Raw genomic sequence first — 21,262 nt, forward strand, 5'->3', positions numbered from 1 at the left:
GGACAACTTTAAAGTTATGTTATATTATAGTGGCTTATGACGTCATACTGTGTACAGTAGATCCATACTGTAGGTTTTTTTTTTTTTTATCATGTTTGGTCTACACTGTGGGTGTACAGGGGTGTCCAAACTACGGTCCGCGGGATAACTGCGGAACGCATCCATTTTTTATTGGCCTGTATCCAAGTCTAAAAATATAATGGTTAATGGCCCTCACATAATATTTGCGTTTCAATTAAATTGTACTTCTTAGTTTCAACACTAGGTGGAGTACTGTCTTGAACAAGGCAGCGTTACCACAAAGCAAGCAATCAGATACAAAAACAAACAAAATAAATGCTCATGGATGATGGAACCAAAGAGACGTGCCATCCTCAAAGACAATCTGAGACTTCTAAACATTGTTATTCTTTTAAATAAATATTTTTTAAATAATTTAGTTCACAAATTAAACTATGAGACAAAATCTTCCTCCTATAACAGCCAGAAGTTCAGAACTCAACCCAGTCTATACTCCTGTCAGATTTACTTTTCGTCTAAACTTCTAATGCTCTCATCTGCATCCTCAGTGTGTTCACTCTCTACATTGGAAGAAAACTAGTTTCTAGCTTAATCTATTTTCATTTTAATTTACGTTTAGTCATATAGGACAACATTCTTTTGTATATTCTTTTGTAATTTTTTTTTATTGTATTGTATGGTATGAAGTGAAGTGAAGCTCACTTTTTTTTTAGAAATATCGAGTTAATCTTCAATTCCAATGCCCTTCCTCAGTGGTATATTTATAATTATGACCACAAGATGGCGACATTGTTCAAATGTTAGCTCGGTAGCAAGGCGGCTCATCTTGAACTACTGAAATTCTTTCCTATAAGTCGCCGTGGTCAGGCAGAGCAGCCACAGGCACCACTTTCACTCTTTTATAGGGCTGTTAATACCGACTTTTTAATCTTCATGTTAATTTTTTTGACACCAAATATACGGAATTGTCTTGTTTTTGTTTTGTTTTGTTCGAGCGCATGACGGAGGGGATGGACGCTTATCAGTAAACTCGACTATTCCGGTGGTTTGTAGGAGAAGTTTCAGGAGGTATGGTGGAAAAATTATATATATATATATATATATATATATATATATATATATATATATATATATATATATATATATATATATATTGCATTTGTATGTAATCTTTTTTTGGTCGTTTTGAAACGAAGATTGTTGCATCCGGATGTAAAACTGTAAGTGTCCGGCATCCTGTATACGTTTTATCAGTATCACTATGTAACTTCACCTGAAAGTTTGCATCTCTTTTGAGAAGTAAAGATAATGCAAAGTTTGTTTTCATAATAGTACCAGCGTTGGAAATGTTTACAAACGTTCGATTTCATGGTGGTTGTCATGTTCTGTACTAATACGTGAGAACTGGAGTGCAACCACACGGTTGACATGAAATGCGGAACTTGTAAACCCAAAGGCTTAAACCCACATAACCAACTTGTTGCATTAAGTCAGCATTGAAGAACAACATCCTGTTCTGCATGCATTACTGATTAGATATCATGTTTAACTTCTGTCAATGAACATTAAGTCATCTGTGTGTGTGTGTGTGTGTGTGTGTGTGTGTGTGTGTGTGTTTTCAGTTTAGCATGGATTCAGTTCGTTTTGCTTTAGTGTGTATCCTCTGTCTTTGCCTGGTATGGAGAAGCCCTGCAGAGCCACCAGGAATTCCAGACCAAATCCAGCAATCCAGGTTTTCAGGTCAGAGGAATGACTTTCTCCGTAGCCATAAATGCCAAACACTTTGTTTTGTATAAAATAAGCCAGCTGTCAGCTTCTTTCATCTTTGTCTATTAACACACCACTAACCAAGCTGTATTTGGGTAGTGTGTCATTGTCCATTGTCCACCTCAGTATCTTTGAGTGACTTACAGTTAAACAACTGCGCAGTTGAGGGATGAGGGCCCTACTTGAGGACCCATCAGGGGCATCTTGATGGTGCTGGTATTTGAACTCATGACATTCCAATCGCAAAGAGGGCTAAGGACCCGTTTACACACATGCCACTGCAGATGCCAGTGTTACTAGTGCACTCCAGCTATATGAGGTTGTCTAGCCATTAACTATTTAAAAAAATGTTGATCTACACAGCCCTTATTTACAGCTCCATAAATCTTACTTTAAAGTTAAATTCTAAATATATTTTATGAGTTAAACAGTTGTACTTAATTTGCTACATACTTTTCTACATTTGTGGGAGCCCAGTGCCCCATTAAGCTCCATAGTTATTATTAAACCTTGTGATAAAAAATGAGAACTGCAACAAGCACTAAAAAAGGTCCCAATGGAGCAGCATACGTGCTCTCCCATGCTTACTCTCTTTGAACGTTTTCAAAGGACGGTGAAGAACAGACAGTACTGTCATAACTGGATTGCCAAATTGGGCAAGATTAAAAATACCCAGTGGCAACCAAGATCTTTTTTATAGCAACTAATCTGCATTAAACCTCATGCATTTTCCACCAACACCATGTATATGCATTTATTGTGTCTTTAATATAATGAGAAAGGTAAGAGGGAGATGAGTGATTAATGTACATGCATCAAACATGAGGAAGAAATACATTCCCATATAGGAGAAAAAGGCTAAGGAAAAAAAAGAAGATTGTGTCCTTCTTGTCTAATGACCCAAATTTGGACTAGTTTTGTATAAATTCTGTGGTTTTTGGTATGTATTTGACCTAGAAATTCTGGTATAAATTTCACAACCCTGGCCTGCCCTACCAAAACAGCCTGCTGCTGCTGTACCAAAAAAGCCTGCTCTACCAAAACAGTGCATGCAAAACAGACAAAACAAGTTGATAAACTGTATGCTAGATAACTATTTTGCTGTGTGACTTTGTTTTGTTTGAGACTGTGTTGTTATTTATGGCGTACTGCCCCGCTTAAGTTTTTTTGGTCAGAAGTTGCTGCTGGTCCTGTGGTTAGGTATTTTCCACTGAGGCACAGGTTACAAAAGAGATTGCATTTTTTGCACAGTTGGGCATGGGCTTCATGCAGTAACCGTGTATCTACAAAGTGGCTTAAATTGTCGGTGAAGATGGAGATAAAATTAATTGCATGTGCATGTGTGCTTGTACGTGTCAGGAGCGTCCAGTATTATCTGCAAAAGCCAGTGTTTACGAAACATGAGTTAACTGATTATCAGTTATGATCTTTGAACTGTAGACTTGAGTAAATTTTTTTTTAATCAAAGCGCATCATCATATCTGTCAGTGTTTCTCTGCAATCGTTCAGAACAATTTCTACTAGTTTTCTACTTTTTATTCTGGGTAATATTGGACTATGATATGGTTTTGTATATCTACCGTAATTTCCAGACTATTAAGCGCACCCAAATATAGGCCGCACCCACTGAATTCGACAAAGATTTTTATTTCGAACATAAATAAGCTGCACCTGTCTATAAGCCTACATTAAAACTAATGAACTTTACACAGGCTTTAACGAAAGACAGTGTCTGTTACACAGTGTAACGGGTGAAATATGTTGTGGCTCCTTAAAGAGCAGAGCGGCATTATGGGAATAGCCTGCCGCCGCATTTTTCCGGTAATACTGCATGTGTGCAAGACCGAGGAATATGTCCTTATTATTTTCTGAGGCTCATTTCTAAGTTTCTTTGACTAACCCGTAATGCTGTTGCCAAAAAAATTTAAAAAGCACGAGTTTTGGAAACCTGTCTGTGCTAATATGATTTCTGTTGCAACTGGAGTTAGCGAGCTCTCCCTTCACCCAGACTCAACGCGTTACAACAGCTTGTATCTAAACTGTAGCCTACCAAGAAATTCATTGTTCACTGTCTTCCTCCTTCCTCCATAAATTAGCCGCTTCGTTGTTTAAGCCGCAGGGTTCAAAGCGTGGGAGAAAAGTAACGGCTTATAGTCCGGAAAATACGGTAACTAAATAACCGCATCCTTTCTTAGACAAAAGGGAACCTTTCTCCCATGATAGATTGCAAGGATGTCTACATTTTTGGAAAGAGCAATAACAAGCCAGTAATGATCTGATTGACCTGTAAAACATTATACAGTAAGAATGTATTCAACTGGCCCTAAACATGTGTCCCATTGTGTTCCAGTATAAAGTCTCATTGCAAATTCTTTCCTTATTAAAGCAAATAATTCTGACATGGCCACAGACACATTTTTTGATGCAAGAAGACACGTGGGTTATTACGTTCCCAGGTAAAGAGAAAACTTGTACACAAGTTTATGCATCATTAATATTTTTCATGTGTAATGGGTGCTGTTAGAGTAGAGTGATCCCAAGGCTACTAGCAATATTACCCATGATCATGCTGAACAACATCCGGGCACTCAAATTTGATTAAATAAACTCAAATTAGAACACCAGCATAACAAAGAATTTCTGGGGATGACGAAAACCGGATACTCACTGAATTTGCACCAGCTATTTAAACACTTTCATTAGTCATTGAATGGTGAATGTGTTGGAAGTTGTTTAACATAGAGTTGGTTTACATCACTTCCTCTGCGCTGCATTCAAGAGTACATTTAAACAAAGCCATTACTCTTTGTAACTAGTTCTCAGAAGTGGAAAGCTTGTATTTTAAACAGACTGTGATTGCAGATTGTTTAAAGGGGCAGAAAGAGAATTTTACGACGAAACATCCCCTTTTTAAGAACGAGAAACAAGAAATTTACTTAAGAACAATTTTGTGGTCAGTGATGAGTTGAAATAAAATGCCAGCTTTCTAAATGTACTGCAACTTTAGGAACTATAATCGCAGGTGAAGGGGAACTTTGCAGCTAATTAAACAGTTGTGAAACCAATCAAAAGCATTTTTACATTAGTTTGTTGTAAAGGATGTTATATTACTGTCTGCTCTGGCTTCTGTCCGGTATGTACAGTATGTTTTTTATGCTCTGGATGAGAGATGAAAACTGCAAATGCAAAACTCACCAGCCACCTCCTGCCTTATACAAATATTTACTTAGAAATATTATTAAGGCACTTGCGCCAACTTTATTTCAAAACCCATTGCAATGTTCTATCTCAGGTCTGATCAAGGAAGGAAATCCGGTTTCTGATTGAATTATTCAACACCTGTATTCAATACTGCTATTTACAGAGTAGCATTTCTGTCACGAAAAATGGGACGTTAACAGCAAATTATGATGGGCTCAACATTAGGAGCAATATTAAACTTAGCAATATGCATTTTAAGCATTAAGCTTATTAATAATAAGGGAAATAAATATTCGTTTTTTTATTTTTAAGCCAGAAATTTTGGTTAAAATGATTTTTTAGGAAGATCAGAACGCAATCATGTATTCTCAACATTGCCAGGTGTTAGATGTGCACTTTGGTATTTGGAACACTGCACTTAAAGAGGAAGTGGTTTGAAATCCTGTGTTGAATATTCGGCTTGTGGAACGATGTTCGGGTTAAGGAGGTGTTACAGTTTAAAATGTATATGGTAACAATTATAATTAAGGTGTAATGTGTGTCTTATGTGTGAGTGGATGGTAATCATTAAGGCACACACATTGACTAACCATGAAACCTATTTGCGCTGTGTCGGTTTTTACTCTGAAATGTTTACAGATTACTGTGTTTTACCTTCTCATATTACGTTATTACTTCATATTACTCCATTCCTGACAGAATGAAGAACTCATTGGATGAAATTACCTTGAAAGTTTGGAAGCATGCAGGTCTGTGTTTGCATACGTGCCCAAACAGTGTAATAGCTTAAAGTTAAAATGCTGACAAATGCTGACCAGAAATGTACAGTTTGAATAATTTTTGTGTTAAGTGAGGAAATTTAGCATCGCACTGATTGCTGTACAACAGGAAGACAAAATTGGTTATTCAAAACCTGCTAATTTGTACTCAGAACACCTTTGCTTAATTTCTGGCTTTAATTCCATATAATATGATAGTAAATCAATTTGAAACCTTGCAATTTACATGATAGTGTTTGATCACTGCTGTTACAACAATACAAACGTTCGCTGTGGGCTTATTGTCATTGCACAGATAATTATATAACGTCTTGTGCCCATGCTGTAACTGGACACCTATCCACATGTGAGCCTTCTGCAGAAGCTATAAGCACACAATAGATACCGGATGCCTTTGTATGCTGTGGGATTACACTTTCCCTTCACTGGAATTAAGCAGCTCGAACCTGTTCCAGCATCATGCTACCCCTGTGCAGGAAGCAAACTCCAGAAGCCATGATTTGCCATGATTAGTGTAGCAGAATTAGAGTGACTTGTACAGAGCTCTTACCTGAAGCCGACTGAACACCTTTGTAATCAACTGAATCTCTGACAGCTTCGCTTAAAATTAGTGCCTGATATCACTAATGCTCTTGTGGCTGAATGAACACAAATCCCCAGTCTCACACTTATGGCCTTCCTAGTAGAGTCGAGGTTATTATAACAGTAAGTGAGGACTAAATCTGGTAAGGGATGTTTCAACCCACACATACTGGTGTGATCGATTAGATATAAAGAAACATTTGTCTATATAGTGTACATCTCTCTGCTGTATAAGTCACAGCACCTGTTAGAGGGTAACAGCCAATGTATCATAACCATCATAATATGTCCTGTTGATAGACACAGATAGATAAATGCAGCAAACTCACAACCTAGGGAGTTCTGGCTCATTAGAAAAGGAACTCATTTGCCTGAATACAATACATTTTACAGACTGCATATTAGTAAGCTAATACTATCATTGAATACCTCTTATATCATTTAAGGTGTAATAAATAGTCAAGATCACAGTTCTTCTGAAAAATAGTTACGTCCTCTTTATCTCAAATCAGGAGGCGTTGCATTGGGTTTAAAAAACTCATGCATCTCTATGTTTGCTGGCTGTTTGTGTGAATGTGTGTGGGTGTGTTATTTTGAGGGAAGCTGCAATTTCTTTAAACAGAAATTTGACCATTCCGCTAAAACCCAAGAGAGCATGTATTGCATTTGCTGGAGCTTATTTCTGCCGGTTTTGCCATTTTTTGGGAAATTATGGCTTTTTGTCTATTTGTTTATTGTTCACTCGGCTGACTACACATTACACATACACATTACACATACACATTACACATACACATTACACATACAAAGTATCTTATTGCGGGTGCAAATTATTGCTCATTGTTTTGGATCTTTGTGAATCAGGGCCTGGATGTGCTTAGACTTGGAACACACAGCTAAGTGATTATTGCATGCAGTACTGCTTGTTCTAATATGTGATAACTCTTGTTGCTTTTCCTTGGAAATGTCACATAGTACACTCACAGCTTTGTTGGAAAATTGAGAAGCTTTTCATCAATAAACTTCCTGCATTGAGTTAAGGCTGTGAGGTTGTCAGTTGTTTAGGGCTTGTAAAATATTTTTAACACAAAAACTTTTGCAGACTTCATTTCTCTTTTTTGTTATTGGGTGAGAACATTGCAATCTTTTGCTTGTACTGGTGTCTTTATTTAGTCAGGTCAGAGGACATTGCTAAAGGGGCTTGTCAAGGCTGCACTCTCTGTAAATCCTCATTACTCCATCGGAGCCTGGCTGCTTTCTCAGATCTTTTTTTCTGGATAGCCGTGACTTCAGTGATGCAAATCATATGCTTTTACTCATCTCTAGGTTTGCATTTCTGAATTGATATTTAAAAAAATAAAAGCACTAATGGTGTTTATTATTCAGGTTCACATTGGTTGGAATGCTTTAATCCAGCATGATCACATGTTGCTGGTTCCATGCCAGTGCTGTATTTTCAAGACAGCAAAGCTACTTAGATGTGCATTTCAGCATGTTAAACTAATTCATGAAATCTGCTGCTTTCAAAATCTACTTGAGTTTGATGGATCGATTAGATATAGCCTTCACTCTGGACCGTAGCCATTATCTGATGGCATTTAATTAAAAGCAACAACAACAACAAAAAAGACGTTTTCTGAGCTATTTATTTCTTAATTCTCAATACGAAACAATGACAGTGGCTGCCTCACAGTTCCAAGGTCCCTATTTAAATTCTGAACTCAAGTTATGTATGTGGGGAGTTTCTCATGTCTCACTTTCATCTCAATTCTCCATCTTTTTCTCACTTCCCCAAAACACGCCAGGCGGCCTGGCTAAGCAAAACTGCCCCAAATTTGACTCAGTAAATGCGTGTATACGTCCTGCTTCACAGTGTTTTCTGGATATGGTGCAGGGCCTTTGTGGCGCCAACCAATATGAGTATATAGATTTTTCAGTTTATATCATGCTTCATGACGTATACAACTGTGGAAATGCTGTACATGATATACACTAGGTAAATGGTAGATGTTTGACTTCTGATCAGATCATCATGCGTTTAAATCTGAGCACTGCCAAGCTGCTGTTGCTGGACCCTTGACCTTTAAAATAAAAGTCTGTCCGGATAAGGGCATTTGTCTAGTTGATGTTCAAAGTGATACATATGGAATATGAACCTAATTAAGACAATGGAAATGATCAGAAATATAAAATTCATATCTGTGAAAATAATATAGGATCTGCTGGCAAATACAATCAAATTTCTTTAATAGAATTCAGCAGCTGTGTAACTTTTAGGTTGTAATAGATTGTCTTTGTGAATGATAGGGTTTCTGGTGATTCTGAATAACAGGTGTTTTCAGTGTGCATTGTGGGTTTTCTTTTTGCCATGGAGTGAATGCATCATTACAAATGATGTGGATACTGATAACGCTTCAAAGCTCAGTTGATTTGTGTCAGCCTCTTGTGTTTTTTCAGGGAAATTCCAAATAAATAAGTGCATCTCTTCTAGAGTGTTATCAGCCTTAGTATGATCAATTAAAATGCTTTTATTAGACAAGGCATTACTTCAGGCTAATTACTCGTACTGCTTACATATATCACGATCGTGACATTAACTCTGAGTTGCCCACAATTTCATTTTATTCTACTTCTATTCTACTCTTATCCTTGCATCTGCAGTTGTGTTTTGTTTTTTGTCTATAAATAGTGTTTAAAAAAGGGGTTGCTTCTGTTAGAGAGTACACCAGAAACTGTACGAATGTTTGCTGTATGCCGATCCAAGGATTCCTCTGTCAGGACTTCCGGGTCCGCGGCGCGCATTTTCCGGGTTCTATGGGCACACTTCCGGTTTCGCGGCGCGTGCTGTGGCTACTCGAGTCGTAACGAAAATCGCGAAATCGCTGCCACTTCCTATTATTGCCAACGTTTTTACACAAAGTCGTAAAAACAGAAATTCCTGCCAATTCTGCACATCATAGGAGTGAATAAATGAACTACCGTGTGCGTTTCTGTTAAATTTGTTAAATAACAGTTAAGTTGGACATATCTATAATGAAATATTAAATGTAACACACACACAAATTATATACATCTTTATTACCCAAATGGGGTCTAACAAATTTAAACTAATAATTATTTCCATTTATTTAATTTAATTTAATCGTTTCATTTAGTGTCAATTTAATTGATTACTCAATTGTATTATTATAATTTTTATTATAAAGTGTATTTATATCAATTTATTTTTCTGGTTTTTAAATAAGGATTGTTTTTGGACAGAGTTTTCTCTGCATTTCTGTTTTCCGGTTTATATTTTGGATTGTTTTTGCTGCCTTGTTTTCATAGGGAACTGCCTATTTACTCGCTGCCAAACTTTATAAAAATTCTGACATTCTTTTTTTATTATTATTAGTACACTGAAGAGTATAATATCTCCTTAATGATGTGCTGAAAGCAGGAAACATCACTAAATTGTTTATTAAGAAATCGTCTGGTAAACTAGCAAGAATGAGCTAGGAGGTCTAAAAATACGCAGACTCTTCCTGCCAGCAAGCTAATAAATGCCAGGGAGATTTTTTAGGACATATTGATGGTAGATGTGTCTTTGTAACGGACAGTCCTTACAGGGGAAAATCTTGATAACTTAAAATACCTTGACAGGATTTATTTCAGTATTTATTTTATGGTTATGATGTTTATGTCTCTGTCTCACTCTCTTCCTCCCTTGTTTCTTCTGTAGTACTGTGTGCGATCGATAAGGTCCTGTGTCAGGATGAGAATGCTGTGCTTAGTTTTGAGGCCATCAGGAGTATCCACAAAGATATGGACGATGATGCGGATGGCAGCGTGGATGTGATGGAGACAGACGAGGTGAGTCCCAAGTGATTTAAGGAATTTCAGCTGATTGTTACAGGTTTTTGACCTAGATGTGCTCGCCAAATGTGACATAATGTAGTACAGTGGTCCCCCGGTTATCGAACTTAATTCGTCCCTTAAATCCGTTCGAAATCCGATATGTTCGAAAACCAGACCTAATTACCCCATAAGAAATAATGGAAAACCAATTAATCCGTTCCCGAACTCCACCAATACCCAATAATTAACCATTTTTTCCTGTTTTTAGCCGTATTAATATTCAGGAATCCCCTTCCACACCCCCTACGGTGGCTGTCATGTTGCTTCAAGGAATGCCCTTTTTCTTCGCTCATGCGTGCCCCGCCCACATTAAGCTCATCGCAATCGGGCTTCCTCCGTAAAGCACCGTGGATATTATTTATGGACTGCCTTTTGCCGGATTATCCCGATCTCTGCGGGTATTTTGTGTTGGCTCGGTAAAAGTATAAATTAACAACTTTACAAGAGTAAGAAACAAAATGATTACTGTACTTACCGCTAAATATCACTAATATTGTTCACAAACAGAAGTTGCGATAGATGCTTACTCAGCGATGGTTGAAGCGGAAGCAGTTTCTTCCCCTCGCGCTGGGTTGGGCAGCGTGGGTGGCGTTCGGTAACTGGAACTTTGTTCGTTCACCGGACCGAAATTTCGTTCGGAAAACCGTTCGCTAACCGGTATGTTCGATAGCTGAGCCGTTCGATAACCGGGGGACCACTGTACTATAACTTTTTCTTAATAATTAAATACAGATTATTTCCTTAATTCATTCCAATGGGCCCAATTATTTAACTGGTTTTGCTGTTTGCACTCACCAGAATGTAATAACTGATCAACATGTTGCTGAAACCTGTTATCAATATCTGGGCAACAAACAATTGGATCTTGTCCTTGATAATCCCTGGTATTTTTATGCTCATTGTCTGCTTGCTCTATATGGTCTGAAGGCAGCCACCTGTCACCATGACAGGAATGGAAATGGCTAGGGATTATTATACTTTACAGCCTGTACTCAGTGTCCTCTGACAAGAAATGGGACAAGTTTTGTCTGTGGTGAGGGAACATGGCATGCTAGCCATTATCTTTTCAAGAAGTATTCAATTATCCCCCAAAAAACTAACTATATATATATATATATATATATATATATATATATATATATATATATATACACACTGTGTCACCTCGATAGTTGCGGGGGATACGTTCTATGACCCCTCACGAGTAACAACAAATTTCGAGGTTTTGACTCTCTCCCTTTAATGGTCCCTTTTTCAAGGGGAATTGTACATGTACTGTACTGAACTCTCAACTGAAAATGTGAATTATTTGTTATGAATGTTTTGCTTACTACTTTAAATAAATAATACAATAATAAAATAGTTTTTCAAACATTTTAATGTCATTTATTAGTACAAACTGTTTTGAAATGTTACTCCGAACTTTCGAGCCACTCGCGGCTTCTCGTGAACTTTCAGATTCATCGCGAGTTACTCTTAGTCAGGTTTCAAATGAAAAGTTGCGAACTATCAAGGGCGCGAGTGTCAAGGTCGTGAGTATCGAGGTTCTACTGTAGTACCACAGTGGGGCTAACGTAAAAATCCAGCCATAAAGAAGGGCATTCTCTTTTGTTTGGAAACCCACACATACTCTTAAAAGCCATTTTCTTATACAGGGACATGGCTGGGGAAAAAATAAATGATGTAACCACATTACTTTTGTGATAATTGTACTTACAGTATCATTGTCTAAATGTAAAAACAGGTTTTTCCCACATAAAGACAAGTTGTATGTTGATACAAAAGAAATGGATGCAAAATTATTGCATATTGTGATTTATAGAATAAATCTTTGTCACAGTCAGTAAGTTTTGCCCCATAGGAGAGTTTTTATTACGGTATGACCTGAAATGTTTTATACCTTATATCTTTGTTTGCTCTTACAGTTTCTTCGAGAGGATCTAAAGTATCACGACCCCAAGGCAAAACACAAGCGTTTTCATGGAGCTGACCTTTTGATCACTGTGGAGGACATGTGGAATACCTGGAGGGCCTCTGAAGGTCAGCCATGTGCTCATAAACATGTAGTAGTGGCATATTACTGTACACTACACTAAAGCAGCCTTCATGCTACACATAACTGCAAAGATATCTCAATGATGTGGTTATGTTTAAAGAGGAACTTCTCAGTATTCATACACAGCGTTGGGAAGTACTTATAATGCCCAGTGTCTTTTCTTAACCTCTTCTATGAATGAAATGACGAAGTTGGCTCTGACCCAGTGTCCCATTTGTAGTCTTTGATAATGGAGCCAGTGGAGAATTACAGCACACTGACACTAATCCCTCTGGCCTGTTTGCTTAGAGAGATACGTCTTTCTGTTATTTGGCTGCAAGTCTGAAGAGGAAGTCCACAGTTTATGATGTGAAATTTGTCCCACTGGGACACAGAGAGACATTTTTCTATCAAACATAGAGTGTTTATTAGCCAGGACATGTTTAGTTTCTAAAGTTCTTATCTTCACCCTTATATTCACTCTTTTGGTTGATAATCACGCAAGTTTTGCAAGTCTCTTGGATTTATTATACAGTTTGGTACATTTATGTAAATAAACAAAAGTTCCCCCCTTGCATTCACAGAAAGAGGACATTTGACATGATAGATGACTAGATTTTCCCTTATCTTGTAAATTTCTTTCAAGCGAAGACCAGGAGACTTGGATATTTTTCCGCATTAGTCTTTATTGCAGATGAGCCTACACGTCAGAGCGTACTGCTTTGGTTCTGCAGTCATCAAGTCCCACTTTGAGAACAAAGCATTGTGGTTTTATACACATTTGGGGGGCATTCCCTCCAAAGGAGAACAAAGCACTCAGGTGATAAGTACAAACAAAACATGCAAGGAAAGTAGCTGTCCTGGCTCAGATTACTATCTCTCTCTGAGACCACTTCATTAACATAGGCATACCAAAAGGTTCACACAGCTTTGGCATTCTCTCAGATCATTGGTTAAATCGTGAGCAAATGGTCACCAACACAGCAGGAGACGGAGACAAGGCGATACCTTGTCCCCTTGTTTCATACAAAGGAGCATTAGGAGCTGGCATACCTCCATCAAGCACTTTGTGCTTGGCAGCGCCCCTGTCCACAAAGTAAGATATGGTTTATATGGGATGGGCTGAAAGATTTTAAAGGGCCTGCTGTAGAGCTCTAGAACACTTTTGGGATAAATTGGAACATCAGGCCTTACCCTACGTCAATAGTTTACTTTGGCTGTGCAAATCTCCACAGCCACACTCCAAAGACTTCCCAGAAGAGTGGAAATTATTATTACAGCAAATGGGGACTAAATGTGGATTGGGATGTTCGAAAAACTCACATGGTCAGGTGTCCGCCAACATTTGTCTATATAGTGTATTTAATTGCCTTTATATTAAAAACTGTGCACCACCCTGTATCTGTCATTAAAATGCTGACCACTTGACAAATACAAAATAAGATTTATTATTATAATTGATGATAATATATGTATTTCTCAGCTTATAATTGGACAGTGGATGAAGTGGAAATGTGGCTAATAAATATTGTGAAACTGCCACAGTATGTTGAATCGTTCAGGAAGAATGAGATCAGTGGCCAAGCCTTGCCCAGGTAAAACAGTCATACACTCTCACACACTTTTATTGTCTTTTACAATTTTTGACATAACCATTTAAGCTTCATAGTTGCACTGTATGCTTTAAAATCATAGAAATAAACACAGCATGAGTTGGATTAATGGACAAACTATATATTCATTAGCTAGTCCAATAGGTAAATAAAAGCTCCAGTCTACTTTGCCCAGTCCAAATTTTGGTTATTTGCAAACTGGCTAGAATAAAAATTTATTCTGTATTCTGATTTTAAAAAGTATGATATGTTTATATTCAAGTTATACAGACTAAGGAAATGGAACTATATTGTGGGAAAAGAAAAAAAAAAAGTTTCTGAAATACTTATTTTGTCAAAATGTCAGCAGGTTGTTGCCCCACATTAACCATAGAATATATTTTTTTAGATGCAGAAAGGATCTCAATTTTCTCTGTATTGTATATGCAAGCAGAATAGTTACATGACTGCTATGTGCTATAATTTATTGCTCTGATTAATCATTGTTTCCACAGACCTCCTTGAATCTGATTTGGAAAAGATTGTATTTAAACTGTGCCTGATGACTGATATGCAGTTAGATACAATATCATTTTTCCATACATCGTATAGAGTGCTGGGTTTCAAAATGAGTTTAGAGTATGTAGCGAGACAACAGATTGCATCACACTACAGTACGCCAGTAGAAAGTAGATATTTTTAGGTATTGAAACTGTTCATTCTTTGGCCAGCTATGAAAAATGAAATGGTTCCGACAATAAATCAGCTTGTCCAAAGAGTTAGAAAGGCTCCTTATTCTGCACAGAACTAATCTAAGATAGATCTACTGCTGTATTATAATATAATATTTTTGCATTTAAAATTGCTTTATATACATTACCATGTGTCTCACCTCTCACAGATTGGCGGTGAAAAATGCCACCCTGACGCTGTCCGTGTTGAAGATCCTGGACCGTAGTCATGCTCAGAAACTGCAGCTCAAAGCTCTGGACACGGTGCTGTTCGGTCCACAGAGTAAGCATTCCAGTGTGGATTTATGATGTTTAGTCAGGGACACACTTTAATACAAACATCTCAGTAGAGTTTGGACAAAAATTTGCTTAGCCTAAATGATAAGCATATGTATGGTGTATATAATTTTTGGGTGTTTTTCTGGTAGGTAAATGTTTTTTCTGGTAGGTGCTTAAATGCAGCATTTATTGTGACACATTGAAAGATACATTACTGCGAGCTAAGGGCAAATTTGCATACGAAATGGAACTGTCTATTGTTGAGATTTTTCAAGTGTATATAGGAGATCATCTGCATCACTGCAGATGCTTAACACTAATTTGCAGTATGTCATATATAACGCATCATTAAAACCATTTTGGAGAAACCAGAAGCTGGTCTTTAACTATATGGCTACGGTTTTATGAACACCTAACCATTACACCACAAAGCTGGAAGCACACAATAGTATATAATTACTTTGTTCACTGTAGCCTGTCCCCTGTTCATAAAGCAAACGCTATAAAGTCATAGTGTGTTAAAAATGGAGTAGAAAAACGCTTGTGTTTATTGCACAGAGCACTGACCTCATCCCCACTGATCGCCTTTGGGATAAACAGGAATGCAGAGTGCATCCCAGACCAGTGCCTGACCTCACTAATGCAAATCCCCAGAACAATGTTTTAAAACCGAGTAGAAAGCCTTCCTGGAAGAGAGGAGTGGAGTAGAGTGGAGGAGAGGGGAAAAAATCTAGACTAGGAAGCACAAATGAATGTTCTGGTGAACTTTTAGCTATTTAGTGTAGTTATATATTTTAATCAGTTAGCTCTAAAGCAAAGTTTTATTCATGGCCATGCTCATTCACGGTTGTTCATTAGTTTTAGCCTTAAAAAATTTAACAGACATGATTAAAAACAATAAAGTGGAAATACAAGACATTCTGTAATATTTATTAGTTGTCACTGTTTTAAATTGAGCCCGCAGTCATTTGGTTACATGTGACGGTGTGCTGTTGATGTAGAAAACATAAAGAGACAAAGTGAGAGACGTTATGCTTGCAATAAGAAAAACATAACTGAAGTTATGTCTAAGAGTCTAAAATGGATCCTTAAGCAGTGCCAAAAGTGACAGAAGCAACCAAGGAAATCATTTAAAAAAACAAATTAAACTCTTAAAATTAAGCTGTACTTAAAAAGACCAGACTGAACTTAATTAAAATAATGTTCTCCACTGGTCAGTGTTTATTGTGAAGAGTATGTATAAATGAACTACAGACGGAAATAGCATTTGCTTATCTGCTGCAGGAAACCCCAGTGTCTACAGAGAGAGGCAAGACTTCCATGGGAAAAAATAACTTCAGTATGGGAGCCTACAAAAAATGCCTAAAATGTATTTTTAAGAATCTTGTAAATAAAAAACATACACTTCTTTTTTCTAAAATAGTCATATTTGTGTTTTTAGTCATATTTTATCCTCATAATCAATTTGCAATCACAAGTCTGAGGCAAAGAATTAGATCATTTGTGGGGGGGGTTCTTCTCTTTTTTTTGCTTTCTCATGCAGCAGGCCTTGAGTCACAACCTAACATTCTGGTTCTTGCAGTTTCAGTCAGGTTTAAGGAAACAAATCTTGTCAACATATTACCCAAAACATTACTTGTTACAAAACTGCTGAACTGTTTGTGCTAATCAAACTTTGTAATGTTTCTCAGCCTGTGAAGCAACTGCAACTTGGGTAATATTTAAGACATTACTTGACAAAAGAATTGAAATTGGATTGTTAATTGGGATTTTTTTTTTTTGTGTCAAATGTACTCCTTTTTTCCAGAATATTTTGAAATTTATAGTTGACATTTGACTAAATAATTGCTCCAGAACCCCCTTTTTTCTTAGAAAATAATAAAATTAATCTTTTTATGAATTTTCTAAAAAAAAAAAAAATTCTTCATTAAAGGCACTGTATCATTATCATGTCTATTTTAATTACAGTATAGCCTGGTATTAAATTTTGAAGGGCATGAAAAAGGGGGAAGCTTGGTAACATTGGGGCTTGAATCACTAACCTTCTTATCAGTAACCCAGAGCCTTTACCACTAAGCTACCACTTCCCAATTAACAAACTAAAACTTCTCCAAATACTTACTTCTAAACAAGATTCAATATAGTTAAAAGGAACTAAATTTTGCGGTCACTAACACATTTAAACTTGCCAATAAATCAACCAGTGTGATCAGATCAGCGTGATAAGAAACATACTTGAATGATGCCTGGTTCGTATATACAGTAAGAAGCAGGGAATTTCTTTTATTAAAGGAATAGCATCATTTAGAAACTAATCTCATTTTGTTTTTGTGGCTGGACCTTTAATTGGTACTTATAAACTGATCTGTTGCTTCTTGCTATTTTGTTAACAGTGAGCAAGAACAGCCTCTTGAAGGATTTGGTGCTGGTGGTGTCCATTGTAATCGGACTAGCAGGCTGCTGGTTTGCTTACATCCAGAACCGCAACACGAAGGACCACATGAGCAATATGATAAAAAACCTGGAGGGCTTGCAGAGGGCAGAGCAGAGTCTTCTTGACCTGCAGCAGAAGTGAGTGTTTATTTTCTGGCTGCATATGTAAAACATTAACAATACACAACCATTTTGCCTGTTAAAATGCAGTACAAGTGAATAAAAACAGAACTTCAAAGATTAAAATTTCATATGAGGCTAAAAAATAATTTTTTCAATTAATAAGTTAATAAAAATAATTTAGTATGAGTTAATTATGATGGGTTTTATTATTGAATAATGTAAATTGTATTATTGTAAATATTGTTGCAGTCGATATAAAATGTTGAAAGCCACAATCAAGGACTCACAAAGTTGCTTATTGCATTCAAGTTACAAAACTCACATGCACAAATCATTTATGAGGTTTCCCCTGTTTATGCATGTGATGTATAATATAGATGCGATGCAAAGACCTGTTACTGTTACCTGCTTTCACCTGAAACCTATCTGTGTGAAAGTGGGCTACACATCTACAAGTTTACGCTACAGTGAGCTAACCTGATAGGATTTCTGAGCCATATTTAACTTCAGTACAATCATGAAACAATTTATTTGTGCTCTCACAGTTTCCAGTGTACAGAATCCTGTTTAGGGTCATGGTGTTCGTGTGTATGTGTCCAGCTGTTGCTAACAACATTACACGCTAAAGTCCACTCTTATGCACACAAGGGATCACATTGGGGTTGTCAGATCCTCTGTTTTTCTGTGAAATTGTGCTACTTTTGACTTGCTACTGGACGTTTATGTTAAAGGGTATGAGATTGGATTTACGTAATCTGATGGTTTTTACTGCGAAAAGTAAATATTGTGTCTTGTACTGTAAGCAGTTTGGGATTATAATTAAACGGTAAAACTATATATTGCTAGAAATAAGGCATCATAACTAGTAAGAAAAAATCCAGAATCCTAGTTTTGGCTGACAGTAGTGGCAGATGTGGTCATCTGCCATTGGCTCCAAGTTTTGGCAATATGAGATGTTTTTTTTCTGCTCCTCAAAGTTGTACAGAGTGCTCTCTCATTAACAAGACATTTCTGGTAGTGTTGGAGAGAAATGTTAGGTTTTGTGTTCAGAATTAAACAAGGTTGGGTTTTTCCACAAAAATCTAACAAACCTTCTCCACACTAACCCCTGACCTGCACCCTTCTGCTTTAATCCAAGTATAAACTGTATCTCTACATTTTTAATGTATATATGTTTTGAGATATGAGTCATTTTAGCGACAGAGACATGCTGCTCTTCCCTGCACTCTTTTCTTGCAGTCACGTTTAATTTCCAGCCAGTCTGATACTGCAGATTGAGGCAGAGAGCTCCGGCTGGGTGATGTAAGCCTCCTCCAAAAGTCCTTAAATGGCAAAAGAGAAGCCGGACAGCTCTGCAGTTAATCCGCTTCATTTGTTGCAGACCATCCAGACTGTTTGACTGCTGCTCTTTTTAGCTGTAGTGCACAGATTCTTTTAACACAAGTCACAGGTCCTGTACAATCTGTGATTAAGTGGGCTTTTTTCCTAGAATTGTTCTAATTTACAGGCTGCATACTTTAAAGTATTTATCAAGTTCTAAGAATGTAGGATATTGTTTTAAATGTTTTAGTAACATCTGGTTTACTATTGTTTTTTCTTCTAGCAAATAGTTATATTAGAATTTCTATAAAGCTGCGTTGTGTTGATGTCACTATTTACATTATCCTTCATGGCAGACACCCTTATTCAGGGCGGCTTAAAATTACCTCATTCATATAGTTGAGCAGTTAAGAACTCTGCTCAAGAGCCCATCAGTGGCATCTTGGTGGGGCTGAGATTCGATCTCACAACCTTCCGATCAGTGATCTTACTTTTTTTTCTTACATTTTCTTACATCTGTAAGTGATCTTACATTTTACCTAGCAAACACTTGTACCTGAATTGAAAAAAAAGAGACTTTTTTAAACCCAATTTTATTACTGGGAGTTTGTCTTTACACAAAACTCTGCATCACATGTTTTAACATTGGAAGCAAATGTGCAACCGGAAAAGCACCACATCATTATTTTTTTACCTGTTCCAGTATGCCATATTTGGTGAAGCTTTATTGGTAATTGATAGTCAGATCAGTTTGTGGCATGTCCCTGTTTGTCCTTCACACTAAGCCCTGCTTGGAACACAATGCCGCTGGCTGTTTGCCGTCTCTCTGACCTTCACCCTGTCAAACTGCTGCAAGAGAGCCTTGTGCTTTACCAATGTATAAATGCACTTTGAATGCTCTCAGTCCCTTTTGCTTCACTGCCAATTCAGTGTAGGTACATTACATAATCAATTATATTATTGCATATTTTTTGGCTTTTGGAATTATTATTATTATTATTTTTATTATTTTCATTGTCATTATTACATGTATTTTCTAAAATGCAGTGTGTATCAATTAATTGCTAGTATTAAACGTGCTATGTACTAAACATTTATATTTAAAGAGGTAAAACCTTTCTCAAAATATAAAAATGTTCAAAAAATGAACTTAAATATGGTAATTAAGTAAAAGTATACTATATGGATAAAAGTACTGGGACACCTAACTTTTCCTGTCATTCTTTCCCGAACTAGAGGTTGACCGATTGATCAATCTCACTTTTTAATTAATCAGCATCAACTGATTGTGCTGCAAATTAGGCTGATTAATAGGCAGGTGGTAATTTCACCATCATAACCCTGTCCCCTTATGCCTGATAACCTCCTGGTAATTGGCCATACCAGCAGGTGGCAGTAGTCTGTACCAGATCGCATGTGCGAAAATGCTGCCACTTCCTGTCATTTTGCGTACATCTTCAAGAATTTGTTTTTATATAGATATAAAATATATAGATATATATTAGAGCTCTGACCTCAACCACACTGAACATCTTGTTTGGATGAAATGGAACACTTATTGCACCCCAGGACTCCTCACTCTACATCAGCACCTTACTTTACTAACACCCTTTGATTGAATGAGCATTCATCTCCACAAACATTCTCCAATATCTAGTAGAATATTGTCCCAGAATAGTGGCGGTTAGAACAGCAAATGAGGATTAAATGTGTACTGGGTGTTCACAAGGCACATAGTGTTCAAATCTTATGTTCAGGTGTCCACAAACATCTGTCCATATAGTGTACTTTTTTACTGTGCACCTCTGCCTTTCTGTTTCTTCACCTCACTGATAAACATATCATTCATGGGGTGAGCATGGGGCAACATGATTCCTACCGAAAGGGGCCTCTTTTACAGCTTGTTTGATCAATTGGTGTAATAAAATAAATGTGGTGCTGAGCTCAATGCTACGACTGCCATCTCTGAAAATTCAACCAAATCAATGAGACGTTTGTTGAGCATCTACTTTCGATCTTTTTAAAAATTTCAGATAGACCCTGCACTTACTCACTGGTCTTATCAACATAGACTAAACTAGAACCACATAAAATTTAGTTTAAACTGATATGATGGCAGTGTATTTCTCTTTGATTGTAGCTGTATTATTCTGTGTAGTTTTTAATTTGTTAGTTCTGCTTCAGTTTTATAACGTCTGCCTGTTTCATTTTCTGTGTAATGTCTTCCATTGCCTAGTGTCATATCCATCAGTTTGATTTATACCTCACTTCCTGTTCACCCTGCATTTGCATCAGTATTGCGTGTGAGATGACGGGAACAGAGCAACTCCCACTCGCTGTTCTGTTAGCTTTGTTCCTTAAACTTTTTCCACACCCATCTAATTCTGAACTGAAGTCTAGATATGTGCATAACCATCTCAGTTACTGTAAAAATAATTTAAAGATTGCTGAAAACAGAAGTGAGCAAAACACTGCAGGCAATCAGACAGGGCTTGACTTAAG

General features: G+C 37.0%; 1 protein-coding gene across 5 annotated transcripts in view; it reads left to right on the forward strand.

Annotated features, from left to right (window-relative positions):
• Positions 1–850: 850 nt before the first annotated feature.
• The window catches only part of stim1b (stromal interaction molecule 1b), a 31,167-nt gene continuing 10,755 nt past the window's right edge, over positions 851–21,262 (forward strand). For 2 of the 5 annotated variants that reach the window (XM_046867782.1, XM_046867783.1), the window contains exons 1-7: positions 851–1,089; positions 1,644–1,761; positions 10,072–10,202; positions 12,173–12,287; positions 13,766–13,877; positions 14,776–14,888; positions 17,278–17,455. In XM_046867782.1, the coding sequence (XP_046723738.1) occupies positions 1,650–1,761; positions 10,072–10,202; positions 12,173–12,287; positions 13,766–13,877; positions 14,776–14,888; positions 17,278–17,455 (761 nt within the window). In that variant the 5' untranslated portion in view covers positions 851–1,089; positions 1,644–1,649. The remainder of the gene's footprint in view (positions 1,090–1,643; positions 1,762–10,071; positions 10,203–12,172; positions 12,288–13,765; positions 13,878–14,775; positions 14,889–17,277; positions 17,456–21,262) is intronic. The other 3 variants (XM_046867780.1, XM_046867784.1, XM_046867781.1) reach the window with 2 other exon arrangements.

This window comes from Silurus meridionalis, chromosome 15, assembly GCF_014805685.1.
Source record: "Silurus meridionalis isolate SWU-2019-XX chromosome 15, ASM1480568v1, whole genome shotgun sequence".
NCBI classification, from domain to species: domain Eukaryota; kingdom Metazoa; phylum Chordata; class Actinopteri; order Siluriformes; family Siluridae; genus Silurus; species Silurus meridionalis.